The sequence below is a fragment of the Quercus lobata genome, chromosome 12 (genome assembly GCF_001633185.2).
Source record: "Quercus lobata isolate SW786 chromosome 12, ValleyOak3.0 Primary Assembly, whole genome shotgun sequence".
NCBI classification, from domain to species: domain Eukaryota; kingdom Viridiplantae; phylum Streptophyta; class Magnoliopsida; order Fagales; family Fagaceae; genus Quercus; species Quercus lobata.
This window is the reverse complement of record NC_044915.1, coordinates 2,082,231-2,099,706: the sequence shown is the minus strand read 5'-3', so window position 1 is coordinate 2,099,706 and position 17,476 is coordinate 2,082,231. Positions and strand designations below refer to the sequence as shown.

General features: G+C 34.3%; 1 protein-coding gene across 1 annotated transcript; it reads left to right on the top strand.

Moving 5' to 3' along the window:
• The first annotated feature begins 2,103 nt into the window (after nucleotides 1-2,103).
• On the top strand, nucleotides 2,104-6,739 carry LOC115971889 (phytochrome-interacting ankyrin-repeat protein 2-like). The gene is made up of 3 exons (XM_031091991.1): nucleotides 2,104-2,869; nucleotides 5,928-6,099; nucleotides 6,249-6,739. Exons 1-3 carry the CDS (start codon nucleotides 2,705-2,707, stop codon nucleotides 6,467-6,469), a joined length of 558 nt encoding a protein of 185 aa, XP_030947851.1. The 5' UTR covers nucleotides 2,104-2,704; the 3' UTR covers nucleotides 6,470-6,739.
• Nucleotides 6,740-17,476: the final 10,737 nt, after the last annotated feature.

Here is a 17,476-nt window from a genome sequence, read left to right as displayed (position 1 = left end):
TCATACTAAGAACTCCATTTTACTTGTGATCCCAATGATATGTGGTCAAATGGGTATGCGTGACACCCTCCCATGCAGAATGCTAGTGTATCAAACCTAGAATGTTGTTGGTATGCACCAGGTACATGGAACAATCAAACAATAAAGATTTATTGTGAAAAATTATGTGGATAACATTTCGTGGTATAAAATTAAAAAAACAATTAGAAGCTAATCTAAAATTAATTTGGATTATAATTGTGAATTAAATATAATACACACACACACACACACACATATATATATATATATATATATATAATGTGAATAATTGGGAGATATTTATCTATCTATCTATACTATTAATAACATAATTCATTGTTTGGTTTTCAACATTTTTTATACTAAAATACCCTTACACAAATTCTTAAACTCTCTAAAATACCCTTATTTTGTAGTTAAATAATTTTAAATTAAAAAATACAAACTAGTTAAGAGAGTAATTTATTGTTCCTAAGTTTTAGGCTTTTTCCTTTATCTTCTCAATTCGACCTAAAACTTAGGACACTATATCTATCTCATTTTTAAACATTATTCTATGTTACCTTACCTCTTTTTTTTTTTTTTTTTTAAAAATTATTTTAAATACACACGATTATTTATATATCACTTTTAAACATTATAACTCTAAAAAAAACAAATAAATAAAAAAGAGCATTATTGCATGCGCAAAGCGCATGTGATGAGTCTAGTACTATTAATTTGGTTTTCAACATTTTGCGTACTAAAATACCTTTACACAAATTCTTAAACTCTCTAAAATACCCCTATTTTATAGTTAAACAATTTTAAATTAAAAAATACAAATTAATTAAGAGAGTAATTTATTGTTCCTAAGTTTTAGGCTTTTTCCTCCATCTTCTCAATTCGGCCTAAAATTTAAGACACTATCTCTATTTCATTTTAAACACTATTCTACGTTACCTTACCTCTTTAAAAAAAAAAAAAAAAAAAAAAAAAAAACAATACACATGATTATTTATTTATCACTTTTAAGCATTATAACTCTAAAAAAAAAAAACAAATAAATAAAAAAGAGCGTTATTGCTAAGCGCGTGTGATGAGTCTAGTACTATTAATAATAGGATTCCCACCACCGCACATCCTTGGTGCGATGATCACTTCACAAGTATAGGTGCTTGTGAAGTGTGGGGGGTAAAGGCCGAGGTTCAAGTCTCCAGGAAGGAGTTTTACACATATATATACTTAGATTAGACTAGAGTAGAATTTCTATTTTGTAAAAAAAAAAAAAAAAAAATTCTCTGTGAATTTTTCCTTTATCTTCTCTACTAGGCCTAAAACTTAGGACATTATCATTATTTCATTTTTAAACATTATTCCTCGTTACCTTACATTTTTCTTTAAAAAACAAGTTAGAGTAGAATTTCTATCTTGTAAAAAAAAAAAAAAAAAAAAATTCTCTGTGACTTTTTCCTTTATCTTCTCTATTCGGCTTAAAACTTAAGACATTATTTTTATTTCATTTTTAAATATTATTCCTCGTTACCTTATATTTTTCTTTAAAAAACAAAATACACACAGTTATTTATATATCACTTTCTAACACTATAATACTAAGTATGCAAATGCGCTTCCCACATCCTGCATTTGCTTTTTTTTTTTTTTTTTTTCAACACCTCTTGCACTGTTCATGGGACATGTCTTATGAACAGTGCATTTAGACATGTGAACAATGCAACGTGCGTGAACAATAACTTTTTTATTATTTTATTTTATTTTTATTGTTTTCAGTTTTTAGTTTTCAACAAAATAAGCGGTATCCAAACGGACATTAAAACAAAAAAATAAATAAGTAAAAATGAAAATTATTGCAAGTGCAAAGTGCAAAGTGCAAAGTGACGAGTGTAGATAAGTTACAACATCTTGTTTAGTGATATTTGTCTTGATATTGATTCTCAAATAGATTCTAAAAAAAAAAAAAAATTTATTGTCATTATCAGGTTGGGCCTTATCCATTAGAAGAGTTTAGAAGCCCATTTAAGAAATTTCTAATAAACATCACCTTTTTATATAGTATAAACAGACACTGTATAGCATATTATTCCCTACAATAAAAATAGAAATTCCTTCAGTCAGTGCTCTTGGGCAAAAAATCTATCTTTCTTTCTCTCTCTGTCTCTCCTCTCCTAGGGTTTGCTTGGTTTTGCTTTTTAATGCGAATAGCATAACAGCAGCAACTTAGTGTTTTTTCAAAACAAAAACTCCTTTTTGGCTCTCGGAATCCAATCACAACCCGAATTTCTTCTTATAATTCTTTAGCTATTCTGCTCCTCTATCTGTTTCGGTTTTTTGCAAATCTATCATCAAATTCAGTATATAATGATTAAAAACTCAAAATCAAGGCTGTTCGTGTGCGTGAACGCCGTCGTAATCTGCCAGAATCTTCGTGTCTTAGGTCCTGGCTTGAATCCCTTTGCACCTTACTGCATAGCCAATCATTCTCGCTAATTCTCTTCTCTCTTCTTCTTTTTCCTCTGTTTATCGATCTTTCCAATTATTTGCTGTGTTTTTTTTTTCTCAAGATCATGTAAGCAAAACTTCGGACCTCTTTTACTCCTTTGTAATCCGAACAAATATAATTGAATTATCGTTGTTGTTTCTCTTTTTTCTATTATCGTGTGTGTGTGTGTGTGTGTGATTTGGTATGGTAAATATGCTCGAGGAGCTGCCTCAGCGACAGGAGCTTACATCTTTGTTTCGTCGAAGCTTGTCGAGACGTCGCTCCATAAGGTCTGGAGGAGGTGTTGATAGGGATGATCGAGGATGGACTCTGCTCCATATTGGTGCTCGCAAAGGCGATCTCAAAGAGGTTTCATTTCTTTCTTTATTTTTCATTTTAGGCCAATAATTTGTTTTAATTAATTGATTGATTGTGGTATCTCCATCTTGTTGAAGAATTGTCTGTTGAGTGTCGTGTTTGTGTTTTCAATTATACTTTTATCACCTGTTAATGCATTTTTTTGATATACTTTTATTCCTATATTATGCACATTTTTTTATGTTCTTAATTGTTTTTTTAGTTGCAGTCTATAGTGGTATTTGTGGGTTTCGATCTATTTGGGGTGTCGTGGAAGTTCTGATTTTGAGCTATCTATACCATTGCTTGTTGTTGTGGTTAAGAAACATATGGGTTTAATATATTCACTTTTAAAATGTATGAAGGGTCTAAGGGAAATAATATTTATATAAAAGAAAGAAAACTAGCCCTGAGAATGCTCTGTGAACAATCACCACCTATGCCGGAGTGATCTTTTTTTGGCATGACTTATCAACAAAATGACTTAGAAATGTTTTAATGGCTCATATTAGATATTGTGTACGGATACTATGAAGATTTTAGTGAGGAACATCACCTCTAGCAAAAGTGTAGGTCAATATATGTCATCATTTCTAAGTAGGTGTCAATTGTTCTGATGACTCAATAGTTTTTTGTATGACGTGTGTTATGGAAACTACGAAGATTTTAGTGAGGAGCCTCACCACTAGCCTAAAAAAAAGTCATTTCATTTTTTATTCAGCTGCACACACCAATTGATCCTCAATCCGCCACATGCTGTGTGTTCTATGAGTGGCATCATGAAAGGGGTCTTTTATGTCAGCGTTTGCATCTTCAAGACCACCTAAATTTAGGATCTCTTGCTTTGATACCACTTGATGTGGTAGGGAGAACTTAAGTCTAGTGTAGAAGAAGGGTTTTAGAAGAACTTACATAACAAAAAAGAAAAGAAAAAGATAATGGAATTGAAGTTTGGAACAATCAAATATCAATGTCTAGGCTCAAATAACAAGGGAAATATTCAAATATGAAATTTCATGTAGATAAGAAAAGACTGCCTACAATGATAAGAAAATACACTAGAATCTTAATCTTCCATCTTACATATAACAATTAAATCCAAAGTATCCACCTTCATTAAAAGTCACATACTAGACACATGACATTTTGGTATATTAAAGACATAATAATCAATAAAACATAATATAAAAAAAAAAAAAAAAATACTAATGGGCTTAAACTTTCCTATGTCACTCTGTGTGTGTGTGTGTATTTGTTGATCAAGTGATGTTTGGTATTTTGGTTAATTTTGGTTATTTTAGGAATGCTTACCATATTTCATGACCCTGAATACCTAAATATTTGCCAACTCATGGTTGTCAATTAATCTTCAACACCAACCTTAAACTCGATCTGCTGGAGAACATTGGAACCTTTTTATATTTATTTTAAAGGCTTTCTTGGGCTTTAATCATTTTTATTTTGAAATCATAATCAATTCATAAACTGTAGATTCTCTTGCAGTTCCAAACTCTAATATCACAATTTTTTAAACCTTAAAGTCTACTACCAAATAGACTAGATCTGATTTAGAAACCTGCCTAGAATTGCTTATGTGATGGGCTTTTTAGGGTTTGAAGCTTTTGGTTTTAGGGAAGGGGTTTATGGTCCTTAGGTTAATTACTGTTTGGGAAAAGGAGGATATACGTGTAAAAAGTGGCTGTTCTTGAATGAAACAAGTTTACAAAAATTTCTGGCAGCAACAAGATTAGGTATTAAGTGGTTATTTGATGGCAGCTATTTTAGGCTTTTGATGACATAAAAGGGGTTTGGTGCTGAAACTTGATTGTCAGTGCTGATCAGGGTGTGTGAACAAAATAGATGATGTAAGAGGTGAAAAAAAGGGGAAATGGAGGGAGAAGTGGGAAATCAAAAAGTGAGAAGTTTGAGGTCCGATCATTTTGTGGTGTTTTGAGGACAAATCACTTTTTCTTGGAGAAGTATTTTAAGTGTGAAGGTTCTTTCAGTAATTGCATGTGGACTTGTTTGAGGTAAAATATTCACTGTTGAGGATCTTATTAGATGCTAGTTATTGCATATCTAAGAATACTGGGTAAACAATTCATTATTTTCAATCTATGAATGGGAGTTGGACTTAGTGCCATTTATCTTCAAGACTAACCAATAAAGCCTTAAGGGAACAGAAGATATGAACTCCTGCCCAATTGAAATGGATAAGCAAAATGGGATACACGTTCTTGATTGAAAACAAGGAGGCAAGGAAAACAAGGTATCTGATGCTGTCTCAAGGAAGGAAGAATAGATCTTTGTAGAAACCTCTAGTCTCTTCTTCATTACATTCCTTTATAAGGGAAGGATTTACTTAGGTTAATCATTTTCCCTCAAGCCTAGAATTTTACAACACATCCATGACCACCCATGGCAGGCCATTCAGGTAACCAAATGTCCTTGTACAGAGCCAAGATGGATTTATTTTGGAAAGGCATGAAGGGAGTATCAAAAAGATACATTAGAGTGTGATGCAAGAGGAATAAGCTGGATAATGTGTCTCTTGCTAGTCTCCTACAGCTGTTTCCTATCCCTTAGTCATCCTTAAGTAGATGTTTCCATGGAATTCATAGAGGGGTTACCTTTCTCTGATGCTGAAGGTGGACAGGCTGACCAAGTACTCCCATTTCATTCCTATGTCTCATCCCCATACAGCAGCTAAGAAAGGGTTTATAGAGTTATGAATTAGTTGCTTGAGGGGTAGTTAGCCAATGAGTTGCAGGCAGTTTTAAGCCCAGCTAAACCTATATATTCATTCATGTAATTACCTATCCATAGAAAAAAAATAATTCTTTCAACTAATCAATTATAAATCTCTCATTTCTTCCTTCTCTTTTCTTGGAGGCTAGTTATTTTAACCTGATTAAGACATTGTAAATTACTTGATAACAGAATAAGGGGAAGTAGTTCTTGATTTTTAAGGACATTTTAAAATTATGTGACGCTTCAAGGACAAGCTGTTTTTGTTTGCGTCATTTGAATGTTTTTTGTTCTCATAAGTCATAACCTTTCCTTGGAATAGGTGAAGCGGCTTCTTGATGAAGGGATGGACGTGAATGTGGCTACATGGGGCCCCAAATCAAAAGGGGTCACCCCCCTCCACCTTGCTGCTCAAGGTGGCCACCTTGAAGTTATGGATGAATTGCTAGAGCGTGGTGCTGACATTGATGCTAGAACTAAGGGCGCTTGTGGCTGTAAGTATCTTCTCCCTATAGATGATGTTTCGCTTCAGTACTCCCCTTCCCTTTTTGCTTAAATGAATAAGCGAAGGGGAAAAAAAGGAATCTAATTTTTGGATACAGATGTTGATATGTATTTCTCCTCCTGTTTTTGTTAAACCCAGGGACACCACTTCACAGTGCTGCGAAAGAACGGAGGAAGGAAGCTGTGAAATTTCTGATAGAGAATGGTGCATTCATGCCAGATGACATGAATGACAGCAGATTTAACCCACCACTCCATTACTGCCCTGGTCTTGAGTGGGCTTATGAGGAGATGAAGCGTTTCAGGCAAGATAGCTCATCATCATCTGTAGGTGAGGCTTCCTGCAGCTCAGAAAGCTAAAACCCTCTCATTGCTATGGCCTTGCAGTTGCAGGTATCTGCTACTATCGGTGTTTGCGTCTGTTGAACCTGGACGTAGATCATGTAATCAATCTGTTCTGTGTTGCGTGCTTTAGCTTTTTATATACTAGTTGTTTGTATCAGATATTTGACACCTGGGATGTTAATGATGACTCAACTCAAGAGTTATATAAGTACGTTGTTATGTTGTTGATCTTTGGAAGCTTTTTGTTAATCTTTATATATCCAAGAGTTGGAAGTTTAAGAGAAATGAAAGAAAAAACTAGCTTTCAATGAGTAATAGGGCTTTCTTCTCAAAGTGATACGGCAGTTTAAAGGGATTTGAGGTGAGGTTTGTCTGTTCTATTATTTATTTTTCGTGAATTACCTTTCAGCCTCTCAACAACAGTGATGTTGTATCTGTCCCGAGACTTCCAATTGCAAATTTTAACTTTTAATTATGCGATAAAAAATATGTTTTAATTATTACTTTAGATCCAAATTTGTTTGAATCAAGTTAACGAAACAATTACATGTCCTGCCATTTTAATATTTCTTTGTTTTGTATGATGCTTCTCTGCCCCTGAACCTATGTTTCTCCCTTTGTTTCGTTTTATGAATCTTTAAATTTTATTATAAATAAATTAAAAAAAAAGAAAAAAAAAAAGAAATACTAAAATGGCAATGCCAGTATAACATAATATCATATACCACTGCACCAAATTGCATTTTTTTTAATAAAAATAATTAGTTATTTGTTCTTAGTAACTATTTTTTTTTCCTACTGCTTTATCAACCGTTCCTTGAGTTTTATCAATTTAGGATAGATATAAAAGTTTGTTGTTATTGTTTTTTATTTTTATTTTTTTTTGTGGAGAAATTACACTTTTACTCTAAATTATATCTCATTTTACACTTACGTACCCCATAAACTACAAGAATACATAATTAGCCCCTTAATCTAAAATTATGTAAAACTTTTTTCTGGTCACTTTCTCAAAATATATATATATATATATATTTTTTTTTTTGAGAAATGTCACTTTCTCAATTAAACGAAGAAGAATCTTCGCAAAAAAATAAAATAAAAATAAAGGTGTAACGGAATGTAATATTAAAAGATCAATTTACCATTTACTATGTATTTTGGAGGGAGGGATAAATTGGTATTTTCCTTTAATGTTGAATTCAATTAGGCTTAACCTCAAAACAAATGAGAGTTATAACTTTGAAGGTCAATTGTGCATTTTGATAGTTTAAGGAGTAAAGTGTTAAATGAAATATAGTTTAGATGGAAAAGTATCATTTTTTTTGTTTTTGTTTTCTCACCTTTTTTTTCTTCTTCTATTAAGATTAATCTATCATTGAAGTTTATTAACTTTGGATTTTTTTCCAATAAAAAAATGGTTTTTTTGTTTGTTTTTGTTTTGGTTTTATTTGCATATCCATTTGTTTTCCCAAAAAAAAAAAAAAAAAAAACGATTAGTAGTCCATTCGTTTGTTAGATTGCCCTGGCCATACCAAGATGAAATTTTATCTAACCATACTCCAACCAACGATTTTTACTGTTAAAAAAAAAAAAAAAAACCAATAACTCACTTCAATAGATTAAGAAGTTATATCCTTATTTTTCTCAATAAAAGAAGAAAAAAAAGAAGAAGTTATATCCTTGTCAAAAACAAAGATTTAACGAGGTCTAGAGCAAGGATGTCAATACCGTACCGGAGGCCGTACCGGTTTGGCCACCGGTACGATATATTTTGGATACCGGTCAATACCAGTGTACCGTTTCGGGTTTACCGCTATTTTTTATATTTATAAATATAAATATAAATATATATATATATATGTATGTATGTATGTATGTATGTGTCTGTGTATATATATATATATATATATATTATAATAAATATAAAAGTTTACCATAAAACATTTCCTCAATTTAGAACTAATTATTCATTGTTTTAGACTTTAGTATCAATTAAAAGGGAAAAAAAATAAAAAAATAAAATAGAAAGCTTAAAAGTTACCATTGCATACTAAGAAAACAAATAATACTAATAAGTTAATACAAATAAGTTACCATTCTGTCCTAACAAAAATTCAAAAATTACAAAACTTAAAAAATAAAAAATAAAAAAACTTTTTTCTGTACCGGCCGGTACGCCCAGTACCGGCCGGTATTGCCCGAAATTGGCCGGTACGGCCGGTATTTTTTCCGGTATGAAATAGGGAGGTCGAGTGTACTAGATTGCTGGCCGGTACGGTATATTCCGGCTGATACGGCCGGTACGGTACGGAATTGATAACCTTGGTCTAGAGCCCTTATTTAACTATTCTTTTACTTTACTACTCTACGTATACAGTAAAAATCAAAGAAACAAAACCCTCGAATCTCAATCATGAAACATCAAAAAGACAGAGTGAAGAACTACACAGATTTACAATTAAGTAACAAAGTAAAAACCACAAATATGAACCATGAATATCCAATAGTGAGTTCCTTATTTTCCTTTTCAGTTTTCAATACGTGCATACATTTTCTTCAATTTTTTTTTTTTTAATGGAAATTTTAGCGACTATTTGTTCAAGATTTTGCTAGTTGGTGACTCCTTTGTAGGGACATCTTTCTTTCTCCTCAAATTTGTGGTGATTTTTTTTACGCTTTCTTTAAATTTCTAATTTTGTTTTGGAAAAAGGAAAGTTAATTTTAATGACTTGGAAAATGATTCTGACGAAAATTAGTGAATATTGTTAGGGTTTTCAGATAAGAAACAACTGTTTAATTGTCTTTATCAACTTTTACTTTAATACCTTATCAATTTTTAGGATAGACACCAAAATTTCAGTTGTTAGCAAAACTTTAGACAAATTTACTATTTTGAGAGAAGAAGGTAAAGACAATTTACAGTTTTTAAAAACACTTTTTTTTTTTTTTTTTAGTTTGAATTTAGGCAGAGTTAGTAATTGTTTTGGATAAAATGTATTTTTTTCTCATTTTTTAATTCACGTATATATATATATATTTTTTTTTTTTTTAATGTTCATATCAACTAAACTTTCATATATTTGAAGGGTTTTTTTTTTTTTTTTTCCCCTTTTTTTTCATGAATATATATTTGTATTTTTCTTGATCGCATGAAACTCATCCCAAGTTGTTGATAATTAGGCGAAAATGGGTAATTACCCATAAAAAACAAACTATTTAGTTAGTAGGGTCCGTTTACAAACTATATATATTTTTAGCAACTCGAGTCTCAAAGACTCGATTTTGGGCCCCTAAATCGACCCTCTAAGGCTCGATTTTCATGGGTTGTTCCTATCTGATGTGGTAGTTTGTCCAGATGGCGTCTACATGGAAATCGAGTCTTAGAGACTCGATTTCCAACCCAAAAATAAAATATTAATGACCCAAAATGCAGAAACAGCGGAAAAAAAAGGCAGAAAGAAAGAAAAAAAAAAAGAAAGAGAAGAAGAAGAAGAAGGAATGGCGACACAGGCCGCGTGCGACAGATCCAGGCCGTGCGCGACCAGGTCGCGGTGCGATCTGGGTTTTTTTTTTTTTTTTTTTTTTTTTTTTTTTTTTTTTTTTTCTCTTCGCGGTGCGATCTGGTTTTTTTTTTTTTTTTTCTTTCTTCTCTGATGAACACATTCTTCTCTGGTTTTTTTTTTTTTTTTTTCCTTTCTTCTCTGATGAATGCGTTGTTGTGGTTTTCCTGTTGCCCTTGTGGTTTTTTTTGTTTTTGTTTTAAATGTAAATCGAGTCTTAGAAACTCGATTTTCATGTAGACGCCATGTGGAAAAAGTGCCACATCAGACAGGAACAACCCACGAAAATCGAGCCTTAGACGCTCGATTTAGGGGCCCAAAATCGAGTCTTTTGAGACTCGAGTTGCTAAAATTATATATAGTTTGTAAACGGATCCTACTAATTAAATAGTTTGTTTTTTATGGGTAATTACCCATTTTCGCCTGATAATTACCTAATAAAGTAAGAATACCATTACACCAGTTGTACACACCTACATGGCAACTACAAGCATTCTTCCTACTTGCGTTTTTATCTAGAATTATCCAAAAATTTAAAAAGTAAAAATAAAAATCAACACATTTGATAGAGTTTAACTCAAACTCTATAATCATTAATGCAAAAATCAATAAAACGAAATAGAAACTATATAAGCAAAACTATTCCTCCGATGAGAACCTGTGATAGAGAAGGAGAAGAGCATAGATACGACTTACAAGTAAGTTTTGGTACAAAATATGGTTTTTTTTTTTTTGCCTTCATATTCTTGTGATAATTTGTTTTTATTAAGTGTTCAACAATATTCGAGATTCAAAATTTTTTTTTTTTTTGAGTGCCTCATTGAATACTTTGTACTATAATTAATCACAACAAAATTTTTGACATAATAATGATAGGAACCCATCTATATGTCATAGATTCAAAATATGAAAATTTCAAATTTTTTTGGTAATAGATTTCACGGGTAAGTTGTGATTTTCTTAAAAGTTTTAGGCAACAAGATAAAACAGTCAATGTTTGATTCATGTTTAAAGTTTCAATCGGAAGGTATTAACAGGGATATGTGAATTTTGCGTAGTTGCTCTTTGATTGCACATCTCTTGCATTTTTATCATTTTATTTAAATTTATTACTTAACCCAAAAAAGAGGTTATAATCTTCTTTTTTTCTCCTCAATTTTTTAATGCACGCTTTTTTTTTTTTTTTTTTTTTTTCTTAACGTTCTTGCACCAATGAAGTTCTTTTTGTGGTTATTAAAAGGGTTCTAATTCTTGCACCAACTATTAAGGTTCTTGCTAATTCACAGGATACCTTCCATGGTGCAAAGGGTTCGGCTCCCAACTGGTGCATTAATTAGCGTGGATAGCTCAATTGCGAGAACTTCAGACTAAAAAGGTAAAAAGGGTAGAAATAGTTTTTATTTATATTTATGAGAAGGTTAGAAATAGTTTATTTGTTTAATTATATTAATTCAAGTATGCCATACACACACACACACATATATATATATATATAATTGAATAATTGACGAAGGGAAGATTTGAATATTAGACGCCTAGGTTGGAAATACCAAGATGTTCTAATCAATTGAATTATGAGGCTTTTAACATTTCATTAATTGAAAATGTTATTTTTTTACTTGAGTTACGTGCTTGAAAAATATGTGGTTTATAATCAGCATACAAATTGTAGGGGTAAAATTTCCAAATCGAACAATGGGCCTTGGGCTCCATACAGAGTCCAGCCACATCCGAGGAGAAAATGGGTCGCCAAAAGGACATCCGGCCCAATTCTGATGAGTCCAAACCTATTTAAAAAGAGGTCTGAGGAGGAATGTCTCCTCGGACGTGCCAAATATGGACCAAACATGCACCCTATCCATAATAAGGAATCACTTCAACGAATATTGGTAGTAAGGACGAGCCTCACAAAGCCGGGAGAAGGAAGAGAATATAGGATGTCTAGGGAGAGATCACAACTGCCGCATTAAATGCAGGGAAGCTACTTTTCTGGCCGCATTAATATAGAGAGGACAGGCGAACAGTGTTACCTTGGCCACTGCAACTCACAGAAAGGTAGGGGAGATGTCCGATAGGACGGGCACTCAAGTGAAGGTCCAGATGATCAACACGTGTAAGGCTCTGATTACTTTAAGGAGACTATATAAGAGAAGGGCATCCCCATGAAGAGGGGATCGAAAAAAGAAAGAAGAAAAGAGCGAAAGAGCGAGAGAGAGAGGGAGAAAGACCATAGCCTTTGATCAGGAACAGAAGTGCACCTACATGTCTCCTCGGACCGAACACCTAGTGGATATAAAGGAGATATTCTTATGTTCAATCGCTGCATGGCTCAGAATTAACTAACGCTGACTTTGTTAAGGCCTAGTTCTGTAACCCGCTCTCTACAAATTCATTGTTTAGGGCTCTTTGGACCAGAATCACCTACTTGCTGGGCTTGGGCCCCAAAAATTGACCCCTACACAAATATTCCTAATAATTTTTTTAAGAGAAAATATTTCTAATAATCGGATGCACTATTTGATGAACCTGTAAAAGAAAAACCACTAAAATTCTTGGCATATAATATATATTGTTAAGAGGATATTTTCTTAATAAAATTGTTAAGTGGATATTTTCTTTTCACTACTTTTTTTCCTTTTTTTTTTGGGAAGAAGCCAAGCTTACCATTATAAAGTACAGCGAGTAGATGAAAGTTGGATGGTCAATAGTTAGACCATATCATATATCATACCAGCAACAAGAATTTATGACACTAAAACCTAGTCGGTTTCTAGACTTATGTGATTAAATTACAATTAATTGAATGTATATAATCCGAATTGAATACCTCCCAAATGTCTAGGTTCATCTTTTCCAAAACGTGTCTAGATCGTTTTTGACTTTTTGTAACAAATGTAAACTGAGTTCTCAGGGTGCGAGTAGGTCCCCACTCATCCCTGTAGCATAGTTTGCCCCCTTGTCTTCGAGAAGGATGTTCGTTCCCTCTAGTACGTAGTACTAGGGGGGCTGGAGTTTGTTTAGTGCGCTACCAGCTCAGCGGTGGACGAAGTTGTTGTCCGAAGCAGAGGGTACGATGTGTGACTTATCAAAAGACAAAAAGGAGGCGGAGTTTGTACTTGCCGCAAAGTTTTTCACTAGGAGATCAGTCAATATTGAGGCAGTAGCGAGAACACTCAGACCAATCTGGCGTCCTAAAAGAAACTTTGAGGTGAGAGCAGCAGGTGAAAACATTCTATTAATATCTTTCGAACTGGAGGTGGATGCGGAGAAGGTTCTCCAAGGAGAGCCGTGGGCTTTTGACAGACATTTGGTAGTCTTACAACGGTACGATGGTTCATGCCCGGTCCAAGATCTAAGCTTTGATAGAACTTCGTTTTGGGTCCAGATTCATAATTTGCCATTTTCATTGATGACGGTGGAGGCTGCGATAAGCCTTGATCAACTTTGGGTACGGTTTCAAGACCAAAGGACGGTGTCGAAATGAAAGGCGGCAATTTCATGCGGGTCAGAGTGGCGGTGGATGTCACAAAACCATTGAGTAGAGGCAGAATGATTACATGGGATCAAGGTAGAGAGGGATGGGTTTCATTTATGTATGAGCGGTTGTCGAACATTTGTTACTGGTGTGGACTCCTCAAGCATGATGATAAAGAGTGCGACGTTTGGCTGAACAGCAAGGGCACTCTATTGGTGGAGGAGCAGCAGTTTGGCTTGTGGCTTAGAGCACCAAAGTTTAGTTAGGCGAAGAAAATGATAGTAGAGGTGAAAGGATTTGAAAACGTGGGTACTAACCGACCCATACTATGTGCGCGTTTGTTTGCACTTTTAGGAGCTCAGAACGCGCATATTAGAAAAAGCGGTAGAAAAATTGTGTTTGGCTCAGCCCAAAACGCAACTTTTTGATAAAAGCTGCGTTTTGGACTCAGGCAAAAACAACGACCAAAACGCGCATTTTTTATGGACCTCCTGAGGTCCATAAATCAAAACGTGAATGGAGCGTTTTGATATATCCGTTGGGCTCACAAGAGATTACCAAATTACCCTCTATTAAACAACAAATCTAAAATCAAAACAACAACAGCAGCAGATCAAGAACAGAAAAAAAAAAAATTAGAAAAACAACACTTTCGGAAACAACAGATCAAAGAAAAAAAAAAAAATTAGAACAACAACTTTTTCGAAAACAGCAGATCAAGAACAAGAAAAAAAAAAAAATTATACCAACAACTCTTTCGGATCAACAGCAGATCAACAACAACAACAAGAAAATTAGAACAACAACAGATCAAGACCCTCTGGCGGATCAAGAAGATTGACGAAAAAAAAGGGGGGGGAGAGATTTACCAACCATCCAATCTTCCCGATCATCCAAGAACAAGAAAAAAAAAAAAATAGAAAAAGAAGAAGGATGAGTTCTGGAGTTGGATGAGTTGGGTGAGTTTGGTTCCTTCGTTTGCTTGAAGTGCTAAGAGGAAAAAAAGAAGAAAAAAAAGAAGAAGAAGCAGAGCTGTGTTCTGGACCGAAGTGCTAAGAGGAAAAAAAAAAGAAAAGAAAAGAAAGAGAGCTGGGAATGTTCTGGACTGAAGATAGTAGAGGAAAGAAAGAAAAAGGAAAAGAAAAGAGTGTGGTTACATGGGTGGATGAGAAAAAAAGAGGGGAAAAAGAAAAAGAAAAAAAAAAGGAAGTAGAGCCACGTGTGTGGAGAGAAAAAAAAGAGAGAAAAAAGAAATTATATCACAATATTTTCACAATAAAATTTAAGGTAGGTTATTATTAGCTAAATATTTGTGAGAAAAAAATAATTTTTTTAGAAAGAGAAAAAAATAATTTTAATAGTATGTTAAAATTAAAATTAGTATCAATTTTTATCACAATGTTTTTACAATACTTTCACAATAAATCTTAAGTGGTAGGTTATTATTAGTTAATATTGGTAAGAAAAATTTTTTTTTTTTTAGAAAGAGAAAAATTGATTTAAGTATGATGAAGTAATTGATTTAAGTATGAAACAAACTCACATAAAAAAAAAAGTATGAAATAAATTCCCTTATATATACATTGTCCTTTTTGGTAATTTATCCCTCAAACTGCCACTTTTATAAGTGCTAGCCAAACACTCAGCTTTTTCATTATGCACTTTTTAACAGTTTTTACCAAACACTCAGCTTTTTGAAACTCCACTTTTAACAAAACTCCATTTTTTCATTATGCACTTTTACAAAAAACTGAACCAAACTTACCCTATGACGGACTGAGGAACGGGTTTTGGCCCACCATATGGACATGACAGCAAGATTAATGGCCTGTTTGGAAGTTTAGAGAGGGAGGAGAGTAGAGGGGAGTAGAGGAAAGGAGAGTAGTGGGGAGGAGAGTAGAGGGGAATGATTATTCTTCACCTTGTTTGGATGTTTTTAAAATTGGTAAGAGAGAGAGAGGAGTGGAAATGATTTAAATAGACAAATTTACCCATATTTTAAAAATGGATTTGCAATATTGGTTTATGATTAATTTATTAGATTAAATAATTATTTAATCAACATTTTAATTTCATCAAATATTACTGATAAAAGTATAAAACTACTATTATAAAATAATTTCTATTACCTCAAAATAAATTCTAACAAAAATAAAAATAAATTCAAAAATTCATTGAATCTTATTAATTTGTTTGGTCAAGAATGCCAAGCACGATATCATTGACGTAGCAAAACCCAGAAGCCTCAGGCTTCTTCGCACGGTGGAGCCCACCGGCCCAGTTGAAAGCGATATTGGCATTGCCACGGTTGAGCTTGATGGCGGCGCCGATAGACCCACTGGCGGAGGACTGACAGAATCCGAACAAGTTGTGGGCCATGCGGATCCGGTGGGGTTTCAATGGGTGACCTTGGCCGTAGTAGTAGTCCCCGATGCTCGGCTAGTAGAAGTAGCTCACGCGCTGCTTCTTCGTGTCGGGTCTCGATGGGAGCGACGTGCCACCATGCTTTCTTCCATCACTGAAAACCCAAATCGCTAGCTCTTCTCTCTTTTCTTCAAGTCGAGGACGTCAGACAAAGGTAAACTTCCACCCATGATTTCGACGAAGATGAACGCTAACTCGTTCGGATCGGAGATGGAATCGAAATCGGATTTGGAGGAGCGTGGTTTTGGTGGCGTCGAGATCACTGATGAGGTTTAGGCTTTCGCGAGGAATATGAGGATGCATCCAGAGACGGGGTTGGATTTTCCGATTGATGAAGAAGAAGACTTGGACTGGATGTGGGTTTTTTTTCTCAGGAAACAAACAGAAAGTCAATGCTTAAATTTTCTTAGGAAACAATCAAACATTATTTATATAATCTGTGTGTAATTTTGTTAATTTAGAAAGGATAAATTAGGGAATTTACTTAGACAATAATTTATCTACTCTACTCTCCCTCCAAATCTCTCCAATTTGGGGGAATTAAAAATGAGGGGTTAGAGGGAGTTGAAACCCCTCCCCCTCCTTCCTTAAAAATCTTCGAAACAAGGTAATTGGATTATTCTCCCTCCCTCTATTCTACTCCCCCTCCATTTTTTAACATCCAAACACGCCATAAAGGTAGATGGGGTGGAGCACGAAGAGATCGGAGATGGAGTCATTGAAGCCCAGCTGGCGCCGATGTCTGTGGAAGTGAGTAGCAGCGGCGGTGCTCAAAGAGATAGTCACGTGCATGGCACTGACACAGGGAGCCCACACACGAAAATTCCAGATTTTGAGGCGAGAATAAAGGAGATTGATGAAGCAATTAATGCTGAGCCTGCTGTTTTGAAATCAAACATTTCAAATCAGACCCATATCTGGCTATATCTAGAAAGGAGCGTAATATCGGGAGTAACGGTAGCACAAGGAAAATTCTGGGATCTCCATTAAAGTCATCGGAAAAGGAAATAGCTGACTTACCTCCTCAAATATCTAAGCTGTCACCTAGGGAAGTCAAATTCGAAGTGGGTCGGGATGAGACTACTGCTGGTAGGAAGAATAGTAAAAGTGGGCCTAAGAAAATTAAGAATAAGGCCCTAACCATTCCAAAAAACTCTACTGGGCCGAATATTGGGCATGTGGGGCTTCAGGAGGTAACTAAAGAAAACCCAACAAAGGAAGGTTGGGCTAGTACACATTCGGATTCAACAAACCAAGGTGGAATGGAATATGCTTATTTGGAGAGTGACCCAAAAAGAAAACATGACTATCTTAAAAATGACCCTTCTGAGGTTACGTGCATGGAAAAGAAACTAAAACTAGATGAGGAAACCAGAAGCTTGAGCATTCTTATGGAAACACATTTGGGATCAACGGAGGTCGCTGAGCAGTTCCGTCTGGTCTAACGAGACTAGAGTCTCATCAGTTGGAACTACCGGGGGCTTGGGAACCTCCGGTCAGTTAAAGCCTTGGAAAAGGTGGTTAGCAACGAAGATCCTATTATAGTCTTCCTTACGGAGA

Coding starts and splice junctions, on each gene's coding strand:
- LOC115971889 (XM_031091991.1), top strand. CDS start 2,705: ATGGTAAATATGCTCGAGGAGCTGCCTCAGCGACAGGAGCTTACATCT. Junction 2,870..5,927: donor GCAAAGGCGATCTCAAAGAG/GTTTCATTTCTT, acceptor TCCTTGGAATAG/GTGAAGCGGCTTCTTGATGA. Junction 6,100..6,248: donor AACTAAGGGCGCTTGTGGCT/GTAAGTATCTTC, acceptor TGTTAAACCCAG/GGACACCACTTCACAGTGCT.